The following is a 21,549-nucleotide window of genomic DNA, read 5'->3' as shown; positions in this document are numbered from 1 at the left end:
ATGTTACTTGATTCCTTTTTTATTATTAAGAACACATAAAGTAATCCATTCAGAAATCTAAAACAAAGTATTTTAAGGTTTCTGAAAGACTACTTCAACAAGTTATTGGAAAGCATATGCAATTCGCCTAAATATATGTCTTGCATAATTCTGTTCATCTGCATTGTCTTGTGTTTCTGGACTGAAAGGTCCAGGAAGGAAAGTCAGACATTAATATGAATTTTGAACCTAAAATCCCTCAAACAGAAAAGTGAGAACATGTCAGAATGTTACTTTATGATGAATCTGACTGAAAAGCAACAGCAGTTTTAGGGAGAAAAACATAATTATCTGTGACTACTGGCAATACATTGATGCAGTCTTTAGATAACGTCACCAACATCTGACTTATGTACAAACCTGCAGTCTGACAAGCAGATTTCCCACAGGAGGCGTAATCCTTTCTGATTCCCTCAAGGTCCAGAGTACAATTACCAAAGAAAAGGGTTTCCTCATTCCTTTCGCTCCCTTACACATCTTGCCATGCATATTTATGAACTTATTTTACATTCTAGCTCAAGGTTACCAAAAACCCATTAAGCAGACAATGGAGCGCAGCAACAGAGAGCTGTTGGCAGTCAACAACAATTCGCTCAAATACGAAAACTGTTTTATATGGATAAAACACAAAAGGCAGTTATGTACGATCTTATTCTGACAGACAATTATGATGTCACATAATTTTGTTGAACAAAAAGTGTTTTATTTGTTTGGTTTTTTTCTGTGGACATCACTGAAAAACACACTTTATTTGCCACAGGACTGCTGCACTAAATGGCTTTAGAGTGACGACACAATAGCTTACACATTGATCACACACACACACCCACACACACACACAATTATTATTTTGTCGGGGGCAAGATATAAAGGGAAGTTTGAATACATGAAATGACATGCACAACTACATATTTAAAACTTCAATCTAACAATATGCAGATTATTACACTGTACAGAATGTCAGAGATTTTTTTATTTTTGGTAAAATAGTTTATTTAAATCTGTACTTCTGATATCTGTGATTGGAAATGCTTGAGTTCAGGACAAGTCCTGCGCCCTGAGTTATTAAGGACGTCATTTAAATCTGAATTTATAGTAAGACTTATCATACTATGTTTGATAATCACAGTCCTTTCACATAACTGAAATACTGTTTTTTCCTCATGTATTTACAAAGTTTTTATTTGTTTACCAAAGGTTTAGTTTCTCTAATCATTTATCAACAAGAAAAACAAAGAGCTGCATTTGGTAATGTTTGGAGATTTGCAAGAAGTACAAAGAACTCTAAAAATATCCATGTTCACTTTAAACCCTCAGCTCAGACTTTAAAATGAGTCAACGTGGAATCTTACTAACGCAAACCTTCATACTTTTCATTGCATTGTCTGTCAGTTTGTCCTGAATATGTTTGAGCTGAAATGATCGGATTTAATGGCTAAAAGACTAGTCTGCTGTTCAGTTGATAACTTCAACTCAAGACAGAAAATCAGAAACAGTCAGGCGTATTGAAGCGCAGCACCTTCTTTCCGAGGAGATAACAGAGTTATCTGACTTTCAGAGTATAAGAAACCAAAACTGCAGTCATAGGAGTTTGGAAATCTTCTGAATTATGACATAAGTACGTCAATTTTCACCAAAGAGCCAAAGGAACCAACAAAGAAAGAACATTAAAAAAACAGCAACACATTTCTAATCCATGAAACATATTTGCTTAGTTTGCATCAATGATACCCAAATTATACCATTAATTATGAAAATAACTTTTAAAAATATCCAAACGGTTTGAAAGAAGTAACAAATGTCCTGGAGGTAGCAGGTTAAGAGAAGTTCACTACTTTTTGAATTTTACCTCCTGAATTTTGGATAATGCTCTTAAAAAAAAAGAAAAAAGGTTTTTAAGTGAGTAGAGAGGGAATGCATAAATAAGCTTTGATTTTAGCCTAGTCATTTTCCCAAACCTCAGCTTGAAGAATTCAGATCTTTACTAATATACATGGCTGATTTATTTTTCAGAGGTCAAATGTTTGCTTGAATGCAGGACATTTAGATACAAATACAGTGTTTAATTACATGTAATTAATTTCTAAGGGTGTAAAATGGATGGATGTATAAGTTCTGGCCCCATTAGTACGACTATCTTACATGAAATTTTGATTTTGTTTAACTGATTCTTTTTTGTTTACAGTGATGATGATTTTGTCAGATTAACAAAATAAGATCAACGTTAACACCTGCTAGTTAAAGAACTTACTGTGTCAGAGTGTTTCCTGTGTGTGAACACACACACGTACACCAACCTGCCTGAGCTTTCTGAGTTACTGAATACCAAGGCATATGATTGCAGCGATTATGATTCTGCAGCCACTGAAGAAGAGTAATTAACCATTGTCTGGGATGGGGCTGACAAACAGTTGGAATGTGGTTATCTCAGCCCCCACTTTCACTCAACACACACAAGCACACACACACTGGAGACCCCATTCACTAAATAAACAGTACAGAAAACTTGAAACATGAAGCGCAAACAAAAGCTTGGATGTTCAGAATAATACCTGTTAAGTTCACAAATTTCTGCAAACCCGCTCATCCTCAAACCTTACACACGGGTCTCCAGCCCACACATTCTGAACATCTATGGCAGGAACAAGCAGTAATTAGAGAGCTTAATGGCTTGTCTGTTGTGGTTAATTGCAGCCTGTATAGATCTGGTATCGAGGGTGGAAAACGGAGGAGGGTGGGGGATGGAAGATGGGTCTGATCACCACTTCACTTCTAATGATCTCAGGCTTTTTTCTTTGTTGTCTAGACTTTTTGCAAAACTTTGAAAACTCAACACAAAAAGCATCCAATCACCAGAGGGGGTGAGTGCTGAAGCAGACACTTAGCTCTAAAAAGGGCTTCCATTATGATAATAACAGGAGCTTTGTGCATAATTCTGACCAGCTTCTGGGATTTTCTTTCTGAAAGTTGTGGCCACTCTTTCAAGCACATTCTCTTCATTTGATTTAAGATATTAAAGGAGTTTAATATCTTGGTTTTAAAAAGCTCATTACATAACTTTAATTTCATAATTTCTATATGCTTTTCTTTGGCAGATTTGCTCCTGAATATCTGATTATTATTTGCTTTTGAGCCAGTGATGAGTGAGGCCATGATGGGCTCCAACTCCCCAGAGTTTCACAGATGATGTATATCAATCAAAAGTTTGATCATCAAATAATTTTTAGTATGTGAAACTACACAAGTAGGCAGGATGGAACAACTTAACATGACAAAAAACATCCTGAAGTAGAAAGGATGTTATGATGAGAACTGCTAGTCGTCTCACGTCAGAAGAAAACTGACATGAGATGAAGAATAAACCAAGAATATATATTTTTATATAAGTACATTCTATAGATATTCTGCAGATGTTATTAGATATTACATATTATTACTATTACACATTATGAATTAAAACATATGGCAAAAGAAAAAGCGGCTTTTCCATCTGCAGGTTTGGAGCAAGTCAACCAGGTTAAAGGTCATTTTATCAGACGTTGATGTTACGTGTGGCTGTAATAAACAGGAAGTAGAGGTTAAAAACTAGCATAGACCAATAATCTGAGCCAAACAGATGAAGGTTTTCAGGAATGTGAGCCAAGTTTGAATTATTCTGTCATGTTAATATTGGCTGTACATCACCAGAAAGAGAAAAGGAAATCCAGTTCTAAGGTTTCTAACAGTGGAAACAGACGATCAGTTATATGAGGTAAGTGTTTGCTAAGTCAGAACTTATTTGGCAAATGTGTTTAAAATTCCTCTTTACCTCATAAACTCTATGTGCCAAAAACCGCCTCAAGCAAAAACCTTTTGCTAAATTTTGCCATTTTTATCAACTTTTTTTAATGGAATACTTCAAAATGCTCTTGGAGAAACTTTGATTGAAACACAGGTTAGAAGTGAAGTTAAGAAATCTGCAGCGACTGTGTGATAGTTTTGTGTCAGTTTGGGCCAAAATCTCTAAACAATTTTTTGTGACATTGTGGCGTCTCCAGCATGAAGAATTAAGACGGTTCTGACACAAAATCAGGTCCAAACTGGAGTTGGTAAGGCGCTCTTAACAAAGTAACCAGTGAGTATAAAATGACAAATGAATGACTCCCTACTTGTTACCATGGAGCAACATATATTCCCTTCTAAATCTCCACTTCAGTTGGGTTGCTACAAAAAAGTAAAATATTTTTTTAAATGTAATGCTTCTTAGCAATGTGACAAATTATTTTACAAAAATGACTGCTATCACCATTATAGAGATTGCATGCAGTTTTGTTATGTTCAAAACTTTACCAAGACAAATTAATCAAGTTTCATTTTTGTTCACTTTGAAAGAAATAATTTTTATTGATCAGAAAAAGAAGCAGCACAGAATGGACAGTCCAGATGAAGGAATTTTGAATGTGATGTTTTTCAGGCTGTTTCTGTTCAAATAACATGAACTGAAATTCTCCTTGAAGAAACCAGAAAAACTGAAAGAAAACTATATTTTGGGCGATGAAAATCAAACAATGGAGCAAACAATGGAGCTGCAGAGAAATGAGTACAGAAGGAAAAACAGCCTGGCAGGTGCTGAACAGGAAAAAAACACAAAGCATCAAAACCGCTTTGAAGTTCCAGTTTAGCCTCTTTCTGCCAACATGTCTGAGCCACTGATCCAACACGATATCCTGTTAACCGGTGACGGCGTTCATCACAGGGTCAGCAACCGAAGACAGAGGGGAACATTTTAAATGAGCGTTGAGAGGGATTTATCAGGGAAAAGACAGTGGCTTTTTTTAATGAGTCACATGGTTTGATCCCCCGCACTCTGCCACGATTTACCTGCAATGCTTGTAAGCTGCTTAAGGTAAGAACATAATCTAAATGACTAAAAATGTAAATGATGGTGGGAGGAGAGCTTCATCTGATGAAGACAGCGACAGAAACGTGTAAAAATCTTCATTTATAACTAAATCTTGTACTTATCACAGCAGGATGAACATTTTTGTTAGAAATATATTTATTTACAGGTTTTTTAACAGTTGCGTAATGGTTCACATCTTTCCTGCATCATCGTCAGGCTCGTAATGATCCAACAGACACCATGCTGGAAAACGATGGCCTCCAGAAGATAAAGGAAAATGAAGTTTGCAGGGAACAGCAGAGAGAACTGCAGGCAACATTCACAAATTATGGTAGCATCCTACACACTCCCCGTCTCACAGCCTCTAAATTCTCTTTGCCGTCAGACCAATAATACTCAGGAAATTATGTTAATTTCCTGATAAATCCCTTACTGGGAATTTAGGATCTCTAATAAGAATACCAGTGTAAGAAAAAAAATAACATTTTGTTGCTCTTAATAATATTCAGTTGATCTCTGGACTTTTCTTTGAATCCCTTTATGATAATAAAATTCAGCTGCTGCAGATGTTTAACAAAGCATACAGTGAAATATGAAACCTCTAAAGAGCAGCTTTCCACATAAAGCTGAAAAATGAAACCAGCTTTATAAACCTCAAACGTTCCATCACTGTTATCAGCTTAGTTAGTCTCTGAGGCAATAGCACCCACCGGCTCCATCAGGGCATGAAATAGGACGGGGCTCACCTTATTAATACACCCTGCTGCATATGGTAAAAGCTAAATCAGTGCTGTATCACATTCTGTTGCTTTGACTCTTAGCTTTCATGGCAAGTGAAGCACAGCAGTACATATGCAGATGGTAGGGCTGGCAAAAATGACTATCCTTTCTTTTTTAGAGTACATGCTACAGCAGCTTGACTTCAGCATCAGAACATCTAAAATGCTAAAGAGCTTCATGAACCAGAGCTTCAGTGGTAAAGGCTGCAACTCCTGGTGGCATTTTACGATCAACAAGTCTCCACTGCTGTGCTGCTGCTATCCAAAGACAGCTAAACAGAAGTAAAAAAATGTTTAGGTTTAAATTTCAACATTTCTCCTGTGATTCAAAAGAGATACGGTTTTAAACAGGAAACTAACCAGGTTACACAAGTGCACTAATGGATCATCCATCAAGGAATCTGACTGCTAATTTCCTCGCCTTAAAGCAGCTTCATTACAAAAGCTTCAGTATCCTACATGAAACTGGATGTTCTGATTGATTTAAATGTGTTGTGGGTTTTCTGAAATCCTCCACAGGTTTCTACCTTTACCTTAACACTCCACTGGGCTTTGATCTGCAGGGATTAAAGGCGGGTCAACACACTGCTTTAAAAATCGGTTCAGAAAGAGGTGGTTAGACAAGAACCGCTGGAGTCAGGTTGGGACAGAACAGATACGTTCTAACATTTGGATAAAAATGCATGCAGATCACACTTTGATGCTTTTTAATTCCTGTAAACAAATGTTTATTTTTTAAAACCTACAAATAGAAATAAAACAGATTTCTTTAAAAATGACTACAAATTTCCTTTGCTGCATATTATAAGGACATTATATTGTGAAAATTATAAGTTGTCTTTTTTCAACAGCTCAGGTTACACTGATGGGGCTAAATGGATTTTTATTACGACTGGCAGTCAGAAATGGCTCTTTTATTTGTAAAGGTTGCAGACAGGAATAGGTGGCCAGACAAGCTCAGAAAGGGGAATGTTTGAGTTTTTACAGCATCCAATAAGCACAATTGAATATATTACTTACATGCTGCTATGGGAGTATCTGTAGCAGCTTTTGATTTAAACAATAAGAATCTTTACCTGGATCTCTGTCCAGGGGGAATCATAACGGAGAAAAATACTCAGTCAACAAAGGCTGGATGTCTTGAGTCATGCATAATATAATACTACATACACAAACTGCATTGATTAAAGTCTATAATACCTCAACTCATCAAGCTTTAACTGGATTATTCTGCACTGAAAAAAGGATCCTTTGCTGCACAGCTGGAGAAAAAGACAAGAGCCAGGTACAGACCGGTCAAACCTGAAGTGACTAATTCTACAGATTCTTGAAAAGAAAATGGATAATAAAATGCAGAAAGTGGTGAAATTCATGCCCAAACTACCACTGGTTAGAATAATTTAAGACAAGTTTCATACTTTTTAGTTTTTAGTGTAAGTTTAGCATCAGAGCTACAGAGAAAAATGAAGCGTATGTTATCAATAATTTAAAACGATTTAGTCAATGCAAATATCTGCAAAATGTTTCCAAAAATGATTCAACAAGCTGACTGCACAGCAGTAGTTAGACGTTCCCACAAAGATCCACAGTGCTGAATGTTATTCTTCAAACTAAAGGCATCATTCATGCACATCATTTATGTCCCATGATGACATTTTAGGGTTTTTGGAGATTTTTTTTTAGCATCTTGGGATTTGCTGTTGTGGTGAACTGGCTGGAACGGTCAGATGGGTAAGATTTAAACATCTTACCAGACTCATAACCAACTATCTGCAGAAGGCCTCAGACCATTTGACCTCACTACACCTCCGTCAAAATACAAAGTATTACTACCTGACGTAACTCACCCTGTGAAATTTTAGCATTTTTTAATGATAAAAATGGACGTGGTCCTGATTTATAACTTAACCAAAATTACATTTTATTCCACATTTCATGTTATTTATATATACTTTTTCTAATTTCCAGTAGGGCTAAAATTGATATTAAATAGTCATAAGATTGAGAAACTTTGTCCACCGTATAATGTCATAATAATAAAATAATTGTGCAAATTATAGTCACTATTCCAAGCTGCAGCCTCTCCTATTTGAAACATTATAAATGCTTTGGAAACCCAAGCATCTTTGAAACATTATGAATATAATATATTCATAATGTTATAATAATATAATGTTCTTTTCTTTTACCGTCCATTACCAGATTTTTGTTTTGCTATTGTACCTGAATGTGGTCTTAAAGTAACTGATGTGGCGTTGGGCTGTTTTTTGAGTGTAACGTAAGGTTAGCATTACACCGATTTGATCATTTTTGATCCCATCTTGGAGTCTCAGTGGACATTTCATCTCTTGGCAGTTGAGATGGGGCCAATTCTCTCCTGCCATTTGTACATTTTTGCTGTAAAAATAAAAGCACTACACCTTTGTGAGCTCGCCCTCCCATGTGGACCAACTTCCATAAGAGACGTACTTTAGCTTATTAGAGGCAATTGTTGGCTGCCTGGAAACCACCGAGATGACTTCAGATGACTGTAAAACATGTAACCGCTTCTTTAGATTACATGGTTTTTTTTGATTGTTTTGATTGTTTTTGAAGTGGGCTTAATTTGTCTTTTCCCAAGAAAAATAAGAAATAAATCTCCTAGGACACATTAAACACTAAACTTTAGAATACAGTGAAAAACTATGTGCAATGAGAATAAGGTAGATTGGATTGATACGGTTATTGGTAATAAATCATTTTCAGTTCTACATGTCAGATGAGGTGTTTCCTTCACACATTCATAGAGCAAAGTCATACTTTTATCCAAGGCATTAAAACCTGAGCTTTTCATCAACGCCTGTGTTAGATGCACAGCGGTGAAATAGATTACAGATATCTTACATGAAAAAAGAAAACAGCACCACCCACAGAGTCTTAGATACACTGCAATAACATCCAACCTGGAACATGCCGAACATCACTTAGGTCATTTTTTAATGACATTATACTTCTACAAAGAGTATTTCTGCGTCGGAATACAAAAACAAACTCACCCACACTATTTGCCCCAATGTCTCTTTTCAGACCGCAAAACATGACCGCAGACATTGACTTTTCCTCCTCAGAGTAACATCCACGACAGAGTAAAGAGAGACAAACACTGACAGATTAGAGGAGGATGGAGAAAGGAGGAGACAGAGGGAGAGATGTGGACTGCTGAGCAGTCAGGGAATACAGTGGCGATGATAAGAGATGACTGGCGCTTACGCTACAACCACTCAACCCCCAAGAGAGAAGAGAGAGAGAGGGAGGGAAGGAGATACACACTAACGGATGAGGCAGGCTAGGTTAAGCCTAGAGAGAAAGTGTTCAGAAATATGCAGATAAAAAGAAACAAACAAAAAAGAAAAGCAGAAGCTAAGAATATGTGGGTGAGTGAGCAACAAAGAGATGAAATAAGGATTAAGCAGGCAGGGATAAACTGTTTATTTTTAGAAAATAAGACGAGAGGAAGAGAGATGTTCAGTCATTTCTGTCAAATCATCCATGGTTATTTTAAGAGCAGTATTCACAGATGTTATTACTCTGATTTAGTCAATAACGATCAATAAATTGTTGGTTGAAAAACAAAGTCCTTTTGAGAGATTCAGTTAAACAGCACCGAGTCTCGGTAGCAAACATGCAGTTTGGAAAATCTTGTACTATAAGGAAATCAAAGGAAATACATTATCGCAGTTTTACGTGGCTTAAAACAAATTAATAATCAAAAGCTTTTTTTTTTTTTTACTAAAACAAGTATAACACTCATTCCCAGTATGGGAACTGGACTCTTACTGAGGCTGATAGATGCAACTTAATACAAAAGACAAAAGAAAAATAGTAAAATTTCTTTTTTTAGACAATGACTAAATAAATGCTGCTGATTTTTGCTGTGCAGCACAATTAGCATCTGCAGGAAGAAAAATAAAAGTCTAAAGTTAATGTCCGAGCATGCATCTTTATCATATTAATATCACCCTGTCTAAAGTCAAATCGGCTGAAAGTTAAAATGTTAAAATGTTTTGCTTAAATGCATTTAAGAAATGTTATGGGTGAAGAGTAATAACTAGGTTCCAAACAGAGAAATGTCACAACACAGAGGAGTTAATGTGTAAGAGCAGAGTAATGAGTTTGGAATTCATATTACATTAAGCTAAGATGTTTTTCCCCAGCGGCTTCATACAAAACAAGAACAATTTACTAAACATTACGAAGCACCAAAAATGTCCACAAAGAGAGACGCCGAGCTTTCAAAACAAATTTAATGAGTTTTTATTTTTACTGTGAAAACGCTGCTGTCTAAGAACTGTGGTTAGAAATGTCCCTGGATATTAAATGTGGACATTTGGTTTAAACTTTAAACAGATCAAGAAAAACAAAACTTTTACATTGATTTTTTTTCTTTTTACAATAATAAATATGTTTGTAGCTTTTTAATAAGTCTCACATAAAAAATAACAAAAATGGTGAACTACTTCGTGGGGTAAACCAAAAGAAGGTTTTATACTTAATTCACAAACACTGAATTTTTAATAAGTTCCTAAGCAGTTTAGGTTTATTTTATGATACACTGATATGTCTTTAAAATGCCGACTGAGTTTGGTCAACTTCTACTGACTGATAGATTAGATTAAACAATGGCTTATTAACCACCTTCAGTTGTTAACATGTGGATGAAATAGATATTGATGGTACGTTCCTTTATTATATCCAGCTCTTTCTCCTCAGTAAATTATTTAACTCCATTTGAAATTCAAAGCAATCTAAGCAAAACACAAAAACAAACACATGAATTATAAGACATGATTGCTCTAGCAAGTGTAAAAATGCCTTCTAGCACACATCCTGAGCCCAACGTGTGTTTGCTGGGTGAACACAGAGTAATAACTGCATTTCTTTCTCCCTGGTGGCCAGCTTCCTGTGAATGTTGTCTTCTCTGTGCAGTCTGACCTAAATTAATGCCAGACAGCACAGAACACACACACACACACACACACACACACTCATAAGAGCTCTGGTTCTGCGTCTGATTGTTGAGTCTAGTCTTAGAAGTCTAATTTCATATCTCGAAATGCTACAGAAAACATTGCTTACTGCTTGCATTTGTACTTATTTGATCATTCACTCATTCTAAAAATATAAAAATAAAACTCAGAGATATTAAGTGACACATTTTATTTGTACACAAACAACTCCAGTTTTCATTTCTTGGATCTAAAGTTCATTACTTATTTGGATTTTCTATTTTGTTAGCAGTGTGGAATGTAAGAGTCCGTTGGGATTGACCTTCAAAAATCAAGCAGCTCAGTTCAACAGCATCTTAAGAACTGTTCAACAGTTTACAGCTGAACTGTTTACGGTTCATCCATCCATCCATGACCCAAACCCTTTTAGCAACCTGTTCCCATTCTCGCCTGTGGGGGGCGCTGCACCAAGAACCACTGAAGGAAGTGACACAAAAACCTCTGAAGACGCTGAGCGCAACTTCCTTCTATACAGAATGTAAACAAGCGTGGAGATTTTAGCGGTTGTACGATTTCTCTTTTGACTTTATAGACCACTAGTCATTTCTCCCACTTGCGTTAGACTTTTGCATTTGTTTTGGTTGTATTTACCCAGAATGCCCTGCGGTGTAGACCGCTTCCTGTTTTAGAAGTGATCTCAGATCCGCTTGGCATTCACATTCAAACCGCACCAGAGTTCACTTCAGCAGATCCAAGACTGAGGTTGGCAGGCAGGCCAGAGTTTGATCTTTTGGTCTGAATCAGTTTGATTTAAACATTCACACCTAAACCAACACAACTGGACTTTCCAGACAAATAAAATAAAGTTTGATTAAAGCGCACTAATGAATGCACCCTGAATGAACAAAGAACAATTCAAAATAATCATTTCTCCAGAACCTTATGTTCTTCCACAAGGAGGGGTAGTCACTCATTAATATTCCAAGAGTTTTAATTTTTTAATCTAATAAAAAAATTGTACCTTTTTTTTAAATTTTACCTTTTTTTTTAATGTGATTTTAGCTTCACATAAAGTCACATAAAGATGATTTTATGTGACTTGAAGTGAAGATAACTTTATGTGAAGTCATCTTCACATAAAAAAATTACCTTAAATATTAATATGTTCACTAATCTGAAAATAATGCTAATCAGCAAGTTGGGTTTGAAATCAGATCAGGATTGCTGTGAGAGATTTCTTTAAGCAGCTCTGAAACATACATGAGAGGAGAAGAAGCAGAGTTAAAAGGCAGCAAAATAAGCAGTCAAAAAAATTAGTCATGTCAGTTTGCTCCTCCAGACACACACAGACACACACTCAGAGTCTCCAGACACTCGAGTGCACAATTTATGCTGCACATGGTCAAACTTTCTCTCATCTTGTTGGCGCGTCTCGCTCTTCTCTCCGTCTCTCCCAGTCTGTGGGTTTCAAGTGCAAATGAATCCAAGCATCACTCCAAGCATTATGAGTAAGGACTTTGAAGTGGCAAATGATGGCCTCCTGCAGCTCGGCACAGAGAAACACACATGCACCCGGAAATCTGCAACCACATACTTGAGAAAACACTCATGTACTTCTGCTTAGTTTAGCCCATTCGTTCACATCCACACACAGAAACGTCATAACTGGTAGCTGTGTAGGAAAATCTCTATATATATTTGAGTAGAGGAAATGACAGGTTTGTCGATGCTCCTTGGTTCTACGTCACACTGAAAAAAAATAGTTCCCTTAGAGCAAATGTAATACAAACTAATTGCAGGCCAAAATGCCACATTGCTTTTATTGGAAGCAGCAATGTCTGCCTGTAAAACTTACACACTGCACTGCTATGCTTCTTTTTGTCTACAAGTGCACTGAATACACCAGCTTTTACAGAATAGAAATTTCTTTTTGGGAGTGATTATAAAATTTCTTTATAAGGAATATTCCTTCTTTCATTTTATTGCCGTATGCAGAGTTTTTCTGACCTCCAGTTGTTTTAACAGATTTTTTCTGCCTCATCCTCACTCTCTGAAACTCCCCGGCTTCTGTCTCTGAGTCTATATCTCCCCCTGCTGAGCATCTTCATTCGATCACTGTAATGGCTTCTTACACTGCGGGACACAAATGAGGACAGATGGGGACTAAAAACTGTCTTACAGCATCACCAAAGAGAAGGAAACAGAGGATGGGTAAAAAGGAAGAAAAAAACCCAAAAAATGCAGAAGATGAAGGACAGAAAAATGGAAGCAGACTGAATGTGCTCAATTTTAATTCCTATAATTATATTTAAATACATTTGAGGTGGTAATTGTGAATCCCATTGCTGACTTGACTCTCTTGACTCAGTTTAATTACTGATGTGAGTTCAGTCTGGCTTGTTCCTCTGCTCAGAGGCCATATGACAGTTCACATTAACTTCACTGAGTGCAGACGTACGGTGGGTTAATGAATCACCGTTCAAAAGCATTTCATTACTCTGAAGTTATCACTGTTGACATGGGAGAACGTTTAACATGGATTCATGCAGTAATTTCCACAGTCTGTTGACTGTCCACGAAAAAAAACCCAGCTCACACAGCCATGAAAGTAGCATTAAAACGAGCCGCCAGTCCCGTTTTCACTGAGCAGTGAGATTACAATGGCTGCTGTACATCCTCTTCATTTTTATTTTAAATTAATGTTCTGAAAAGTAAAATGTTTAGTTTTTGCTGACTGTAAAGACTGACAGTGGTGAGTTACTTTTAAATATATGCAATGTTGGAAGCACTGACCATCTGTTCTATTCACAATTAATCCATTAGTCTCATTCTTATGGTCTCATAGCTGTTAGCTTAGAATGTTGGAAAAGTAACCAGGAAATTCAGAGTTTTCACTTCCAGGTTTGCTTCTGAAATTTCCAACACAAATGTGTGTAAATCTCTGTCAATATTCTGCTAATGTCTAAAAGCACAATTTCACAACTCCGGTGTTTCCATTACATAAGAAATGAAATGAAAATCATACATGAATAAATCTGTTCACACAGTAAGTCATTGAAAATAAATGCAGGGATGTTGGCATCTTATTCAGGCGTTGGAGCGACAAGCTCTGCATACGTGGGAGAAGCCTCATAGACGCCATTTTGGAGAAAGTGTTGTCTGAGATTCTGCAGAAGAGTTATGGATTTAACACACTGGAATGACACAACTTTCTATGAAGTGTGATGCTGTGAGAGCTCTGGTGGAGTCAACTGCTTGTTGTCTGAAAAAAACATGAACAAACCACCGTCCTCCTCCTGCTTCCTGTCGTCTTCTTCATAGTTTTCACCAGTGGTAACATCTGGCTGTTGATCATGTGATGTGAAAAAGGTCTTTCCATTTCAGTTTTGTGAAATAAATCTATTTTGATAAAAAAAAAAACCACCTCGTTCTAACGCAAAAATGCGCATGTTTTTTTTTTTTTTCGAAATTACTGTCTTTCCATTTAGCCAATTTATTTTCACAATTTCAATTTACGCAATTCTATGATCATTTATTCTCTCCTGGATTCTGCTGCAGCTTTTTTCTGTTTCCTGTGCGTTTTCCTCATTCTCTGGACATTTCTCTCACTTTCCTTTTAGTCCTCAACAAACAACATCAGCAACCTTCACCAGTGACAACCATGAACATCTCAGGAGTGTACTAAGGTGCACATTGACGCCGTGGCTCTTCCTTGGTTTTTGTGGAGACATTTAGCCGTCACAGTAAACTGTAAGCTTTTACTCCTGCAGTCACCTGTTTCTGCTCCTCCTGTCATTTTGCAGATGTTGCTGCCCTCTGCTTACCTCCACTCTCCTCCTCTGCCTCAAACTGCTGCTGCCTCACTTTCAACCATCACTATGTAAATCATCACATTATGTTGTTTTACCTGAGTTCTCCAAGGGGTCCAGGAGAGTCTGTCTCTAAGGAGTCCAGGTGGGCTCACCTGTCTGGTTCCTGTGTACCAATCATAAGGCTGGATGTCAACAGGACGCCCTCCAGACAACTTCCTGCTGGTCTAACCTGGTCACCAGCTCTAACTCCAGAACAGTTCCTGCTCTTCTACCACTCCGTCCTTCTGTCTGTCTTTCTATCACTTGTGCAAAAGACACCAAGATGAAATACTCACTTGGTGGGAGCTGCAAACCAATGGCCTCAGACTTAGAGAAACTGTTACTTAGTTTTGACAAAACAAAGACGAGCAAAACCAGCTACAGGTCGAGGGAAATACTGAGAGGCAATTGGTTAAACGACAATGTTCAAAGGGTTCCATTATATTCACACACTAAATGTTATTTTTTTCTAATTAACAGCATACAGTGTCTAGTGTAGTTTCAAATAGATCAAAACATAAATGGGAAGGAATGACAGAGATGATAGATGAAGAGCAAAGTGCAAACCTTCTGTCACTGCAACTAGGAAGTCGGCCAAGTTTGAAATGCAAATGAATCCTAAATCTGTTTTCCACTCTTCCTCTGTGGAATCACAGCAGCTTTCTGCAGCGCCAGCTAACCTACCTGTCACTCCTTTTATAATTCACTCTCATTCCTGCCTTTGCTTCTCCTCTTTTAAATGATGTTTCTCTTCTTTTCTTCCAGCCACAGACAGACAGCAGTTTTTGTGGGTTTTTTTCATGTCATAGTGGATGTTCCACCAGGAGAGTAGAAATAGATAAAGCTGAGTTATTTTGGCACCTGGGGTATTTTTTCTGACTTTCCCCTGATGCTGGTGACACCCTTACCTTCTGCATGGTGATGAAGAAGAAGTCATGCAATTTGTGACACATTAACTACAAACCACTGTTATACGTATATGCACTGGTATGTGCTACCAACAGGACAATAATCCATTGATTAGAAATTAATGCACATTATAATATGTACACTTAGGATAATTTTTTTTTTTTTTTTTTTTTTTTTTTTTTTTTTTTTTTTTTTTTGGGCTGCACAGTGGCGCAGTTGGTAGCACTGTTGCCTTGCAGCAAGAAGGTCCTGGGTTCGATTCCCGGCCGGGGTCTTTCTGCATGGAGTTTGCATGTTCTCCCTGTGCATGCGTGGGTTCTCTCCGGGTACTCCGGCTTCCTCCCACAGTCCAAAAACATGACTGTTAGGTTAATTGGTCTATCTAAATTCTCCCTAGGTGTGTGTGTGTGTGTGAATGGTTGTTTGTCCTGTATGTCTTTGTGTTGCCCTGTGACAGACTGGCGACCTGTCCAGGGCGTACCCCGCCTCCCGCCTGGAACGTAGCTGGAGATGGGCACCAGCAACCCTCCCGACCCCATTAGGGACAAGGGTGAACAGAAAATGGATGGATGGATGGATGGATGGATGGATGGATAATTTTTTTTTAAATGCATGCTTTCAAATTTTTCACTGAAACCGTCTTTGGAGAAACAGATACATATGTGGATACAATTCTCTGTTTCTATATTTGAAGTGAATGAAAAGCTCCTCTAGTCTGACGATGGATGTTGGATCAAGTTATTATATTTGTATTTTACTCTGAATAATACAATAATGTCGAGAGATTTTAGAAATGTTAGTTCATTTGTAAGTTTATATTATTTATTTATCTGGCCGTCACACATTAAGCCATCTATTCAATTTTACATCCCAAAAACACTGTTTCCTATGACAAACTCCAGATTAGAACAGATATGTATTTTCTATAAATGTTTAACCCTTGCAGCAGTTTGTGGGTGAGATTCAGGTTAAACCCTGCATCAGTCATCATGACACAAACACATTCACACATAACACTTAAGCCTGAGGGCAGTTTAAGTGGCCGGTTTACCTAACATGCAGAGTTAGACGGTGAGAGGAAACCAGAGTGTGCAGAGAGAACCCACACACTCACCGGGGAACACGTAAACACTGCAGAGAAACGCCTGGATGTGATTCAGTCCCAGGATTTTTTTTACCACATCATAACTGCTTCACTGTAGAGCGTCTAAAATAACCGGGTGTTCTGCTTCATGAATAACAAACACATACCCTGTTGGCATTTTTGCTGGATTAATCAGATTCAGCCAAACTGTTGGTATTCTAAAGATTACCCAGGACTATTTGGCTTTGTGAAGGTCTTAAGCAAACATTTAGCTCAGGACTCGGTAAATGTGCCCACAATCAGCCCATATTTCAATTCCGTCCATCATCTTGCTTGAAAGCAAACTTGACATTTTATCCACCTAATTCAAAGGTATAATTTTCCTCATTCGTTCAAGCTTTCAGTCCTGTCATCCTCCCTCTTTCAGCAGCTTTTTTATCCTCTCTGTAAATGTTACCCTGCCTTTGTCTTTGCTCTTTCCCTCCACCCTCTTCATCTCTTCCAACAAGGCCTTGACATAATGAGGCCAAACTAGCAAAAGTGTGAGACCTTTATCTGTGTCTTTGTCCCTCTCCCTCGCGGTCCCTTCAGTTTTTTTATGGTTCCATTTGTTCTCTGGATTTATTTGGATTTATTGTGTTCAGTGACAGCAGACGAAGGAAACGCAGGAAGGCCAAATCAGCTTTCCAAAAGGTTTCTTTAAGCTCCTCTTGAAGACGTCAGCTCTGGCCCTTATCCGTGTTATTCTCTGAGCAACGCAGCCACGTGTCACTGCGTTCATTCTTTCGCCCAACGTGCAATGCAACCTGTCACTGCTTCTTTGCTCTCCTCAGTGATTTCTATCTTATGTTGCTTCTCGTCTCGCCCTCGCTTGTTTTGCTTCCCATAATATTGCTGTCACTTTTTTAAGCCTCTGCCTGTTCCACTGGAGTTTCAGACGGTTTTCTTCACATCTTCTATTCTGTTTTAAAATTTTCTCCTGCATTGTGTTTTATTCTGAAAGTTTGACTTAAAGTCTGCCTACATCAGCTACATTTGCAGGATCAGTTTGTGTGAAATGTTTGTTTTGCCTTTTTTGTGTTTTATTAGTTCTGAATAAAGTCGGTTGGTTATTTCCTGTTGATTGAAATCAAGTACTTAAAGCTCATATGGATTAAAGTTGGCCGCCAGTATTATGTTAAAAAACACAAAGTGTTTCTTGTTCTCAGTCTGATGTGATGACTGCTGCAGCTATTTTAACTCAGTCTCAAGCATATAATGGAGGTAATTTTGGAGCGACGCCGGGTTGGGCGCTCAGGCAGCTGTGAGCAAAACATTCAACAAAACTCAGGTTCTTATCAGTCCAGTTGTTACACAACAGCTTTACAGAAACTTTTTGATTATCTTAAAAAGAACTTTAGACACTGAGATGATTGCTATACAGGAAATTAATGCATATTAAATTACTCTGGTCAACATGATGTTTAATAAAATAATTTATTAAGTTATCTATTAAGTGTAACTTACTGCTGGTTGGAAAAAAACGACTTCATTTTCTAGACAAACTTCAGACACGTTCTTTCATTCCAACTATGAAAATAGCCCAGTCCTCTGATACGATTTATGTTAAAATGAAAGTGTTATTATTAATTTCACTGGCATAAAGCAAATAAAGCTGTCTGTGAAAAAGTGAATAAACCCTATGATTTGGCAGCTTGTTGAACATTAAAAATGTTAAGTTTGGATATGAATTTTTACCTATTATTCTTTTCAGCAAAGCTTTAGTTCTTTGAGTTTGCAAACATTTCATTAAGTTTGATCTTTGGGCTTTGACTGCGCTGTTGCCAAACCTTCTTTTCTTTTTCTGCTCTTCTGATGCAGATTCGCTGCCTGGATCGTTGTTCGGTTTGTGACCCAGATTGGAAAAACGTTTCAGCTGTCCGACAGCCAGCCTCACGTTTGTCTCTGAAATACTAATGGAACAAAAAGAAGTTGATGGACAACAGATGCTCTGGTCAGGTAGTTTCAAAAGGACCAAAACTAATCAGCCTTTCCACACCAGGCTGTTGGTGTTTGTGCCCATATGTTGTGTTTGGTTTTATGTAAACATGATGAAAGATAATATTTCTTCTTGGACCTTATGGTGCCAAAAGACAGAGTTAGCTCTCCTGGGCTGCATCTGAACGTACAGCAAGAAGTCTGGAACAATCTGCTGTATTCTTTTAAGAGAGCAGAGCGTTTCACCATTATTTTTCATTTTAATAACTCAAGATTGTTTTGGATCTGTTTTTGTGTCACCAATTAATTGGTTAGTTATGGAAGCAGTTACATCACCTTTTTAAAAATATTTCAGTTTGGGTTTGAACAAATCAAAGGGAGTCTGCAGCCTTTAATAAAAAACGTGACGTGTTGCGATGTAAGATGGCGCTGCCCTGTTTCTGACCTCCATCTTACTGGTTCAGTTTTACATCAAAGACTCTCACTCATGTTTTCTCATCTAACATCAAACCTTACATTCAATTTTGCTTCCTTCACATTCCCTCATACTCTCCTCTTGATCTTCCACTGTCTCCTCACCTATCAAATTTATTACCTATTCACAGACGGTGAAAAAATGTAAAGCTGCATCCCTGCTACATTAGATGTATTTTATGGGTTTTCTTGTATCAAAAACTTTTATAAATAAACATTACTGTATGTTGATACTGCTGTAGTTTAAACGACTTCATTACTTTCATACCTTATTTTTGCCTTCAATGCCTGCACTTGTCTTTTTAAACGCCGTGTTTCCTCTTTGGTCCTTCTGCTTCACTGTTGGCCCATTTCTGTCTCTATCTTTCGCTCCATCTGAACACTTGTGCTTTTTCCTGTCTCCATCTCTTCCTGAGTCTCTAACTCCAAGTTGTCTTCCTTTCCTCCCCCCTCAGCCCCTTCTTCTCTCTCTAGCGTTTCTCCTTCTGCTGGAGGTATAAATAGGGCACATAATAAAGCACTAATTAATCTCTGGTGACAAAATCAAAGAAAACACATCTGCAATGCTGAGAGGAGTGTTGAAGGAAGAGAAAAGGGCAGGAAAGGGAAAGCATGAGGAATAAGGAAAATAAGATTCAGATAAGAGCAAAATTAAAGAGTTAGATCAGATAAGAACCCAGTGAAACAAACTTGGGTGGGAAAGTTTTCGAGGCTTATGATTTTCTTTTTTTGAGTTTTGAAAATAATTTAAAATTTACTTAAAACTTCCTCAAATGGCAAGTTATTTTTATCAATTTGGGTTTGATGTAAATTGTAAAGGTTAGTTTTTGATCTAAATCTGAATTTAACACTTCAAAGTGATACTGACTGAAATGTAATCATTTATACATTTTAGTTAAAGATATAAACTTTATTGGCTTCCTGACTGAGCTGCTGGAAATACATGATGGATATCAGCTTTGTTTTAAAGTAGGGCCTATTAAAATGGAAGACATCAATAAACTGAGTAAAAATTGTTAATCTGAATATAAACAATAGATGATGCCTTGAGTAGTTTGATGAAAGATTGATAATGTTGCTTTAATCAGGAAAAACAAGCTAAAAGTGTCAAAAACATTATTTTTGGGTAAATTGAGAATTTTATCTAATTTTCGGGCTCTTAGGAAAATCTGGTAAAAATGACCTACAGCAGTGTTTCAGACAAACTGCTTATGCACCTAACTTTCCCCAAACTCAAAAGTAACTTTCAATTAATCTCAGTGGCAAAAAAGTTAGCTGCCTTAGCGTTAGCTGCCTTAGCGTTAGCTGCAGGTGAACGAAGTGACGCCTCAGAGGACTTGACTCACTTTTTTTCCTTCTCTGAAACTAAAAGTTAAAAAAACATCCATATGCTTTGCCATCTTGTTCCCCTCCCATCCTCAATTTCTCATCCTTGACACATAAGAGCACAGGTGGCAGTGTTGAAATGTTCAAAGTAAAAAACATGAATTTGAATGCAAATTAGAATTTCACACCAACTTGCAGTAGAATAAGAATGTTGCAGTTGTGCTCTTGACTGGTCTTCAGAAAGAAACGCTGACTTCAGCAGAACAGAGATTGAGAAAAAAGTGAATATAAATGTAGTCTGTGTAGCAGATGATGAACAAGAGATCTCAAGGAACTCAAGACAAAAACTGTTATCGATTATTACAACCATGCAGTTTAAATTTAGAAGGATGAGTGTATCTTCTCACACCTCTAAACTGAATTTTCCTGTAAAAACTAAAGTAGTGAGGTTTAAGGTTTTTTCTAAGAGCTGTGTGGGAAGCCCTTCATATAACCAGCTTCCTGTGGGAATTCAAATCAGTAAACCTTGAAAAAAAGTTTTAGTTGTAACTAATATAAAGGCTCACAAAGATATGAGATCATTTTATTTTGTTTGTCTCGTTTCTGCCGTATCAGATTGCTGCACAGTTGAATCCTTCAAACATTGCTGAAAATATCAGGTAGAAAAAAAAGAAAAGTTCCACAACTGGGTGTTCAGATGATCTTCACATGTTCCACTTTTTCCATCAACACACAATAACGTCCAGTAATTCATTAAACATCGACACCAGGAGCTGCTGAGCAAAATTGAAGCAGAATTTCAGCACCAAGGACGGCAACTCCTGTCCAGACAGAAAACCAAGAATCCATCCATTTTCTAAATGCTTAAACTTTGGGGCGTTACAGGCTGGGTGAATACTGGACAGGTCCAGAGCAACAACAGATAAAAAATCCACAGTGAGTGTGGCCCTTTACTCTTTGCAGGGATTATAACGTGAGCAAACAGAGAGCAGCAGCATCGCTGCAGAGGCTCAACGCAAACAGGAGGAAATCATTTTTCAAAGTCACTATTTGTCAGTTATTCCTGGGAGTTCAGGCTGGAACAGATTTAATGTGATTCCACCTGCAGCTTGTGGAAAATTATTAATCTGCAGTGGGTCTCTGTTGTTTAAAATAAATCACCCAGGGCATGCAGCGCAGCGTCGCATGTGAAACCAGCTTCTAAAAGCTAACCACAGGGTCTGGATTTTTATTTTTGAAAAGA

The 21,549-nt window shown here is 37.5% G+C and overlaps 1 protein-coding gene across 6 annotated transcripts in view; it reads right to left on the bottom strand.

Annotated features, from left to right (window-relative positions):
* The window catches only part of grip2b (glutamate receptor interacting protein 2b), a 241,637-nt gene that overhangs the window by 51,296 nt on the left and 168,792 nt on the right, over window positions 1–21,549 (bottom strand). Inside the window, exon 1 of one of the 6 annotated variants that reach the window (XM_032549117.1) lies at window positions 8,736–9,260. The exons of the other annotated variants lie outside the window; for them this stretch is intronic. Coding sequence (XP_032405008.1) covers window positions 8,736–8,790 — 55 coding nt within the window. The 5' untranslated portion in view covers window positions 8,791–9,260. Of the gene's footprint in view, window positions 1–8,735; window positions 9,261–21,549 lie in introns of those variants that run through there. 6 annotated transcript variants of the gene reach the window in all.

Source organism: Xiphophorus hellerii, chromosome 20 (assembly GCF_003331165.1).
Source record: "Xiphophorus hellerii strain 12219 chromosome 20, Xiphophorus_hellerii-4.1, whole genome shotgun sequence".
In the NCBI taxonomy this organism is placed as follows: Eukaryota; Metazoa; Chordata; class Actinopteri; order Cyprinodontiformes; family Poeciliidae; genus Xiphophorus; species Xiphophorus hellerii.
This window is presented reverse-complemented; position numbering and strand designations above follow the sequence as displayed.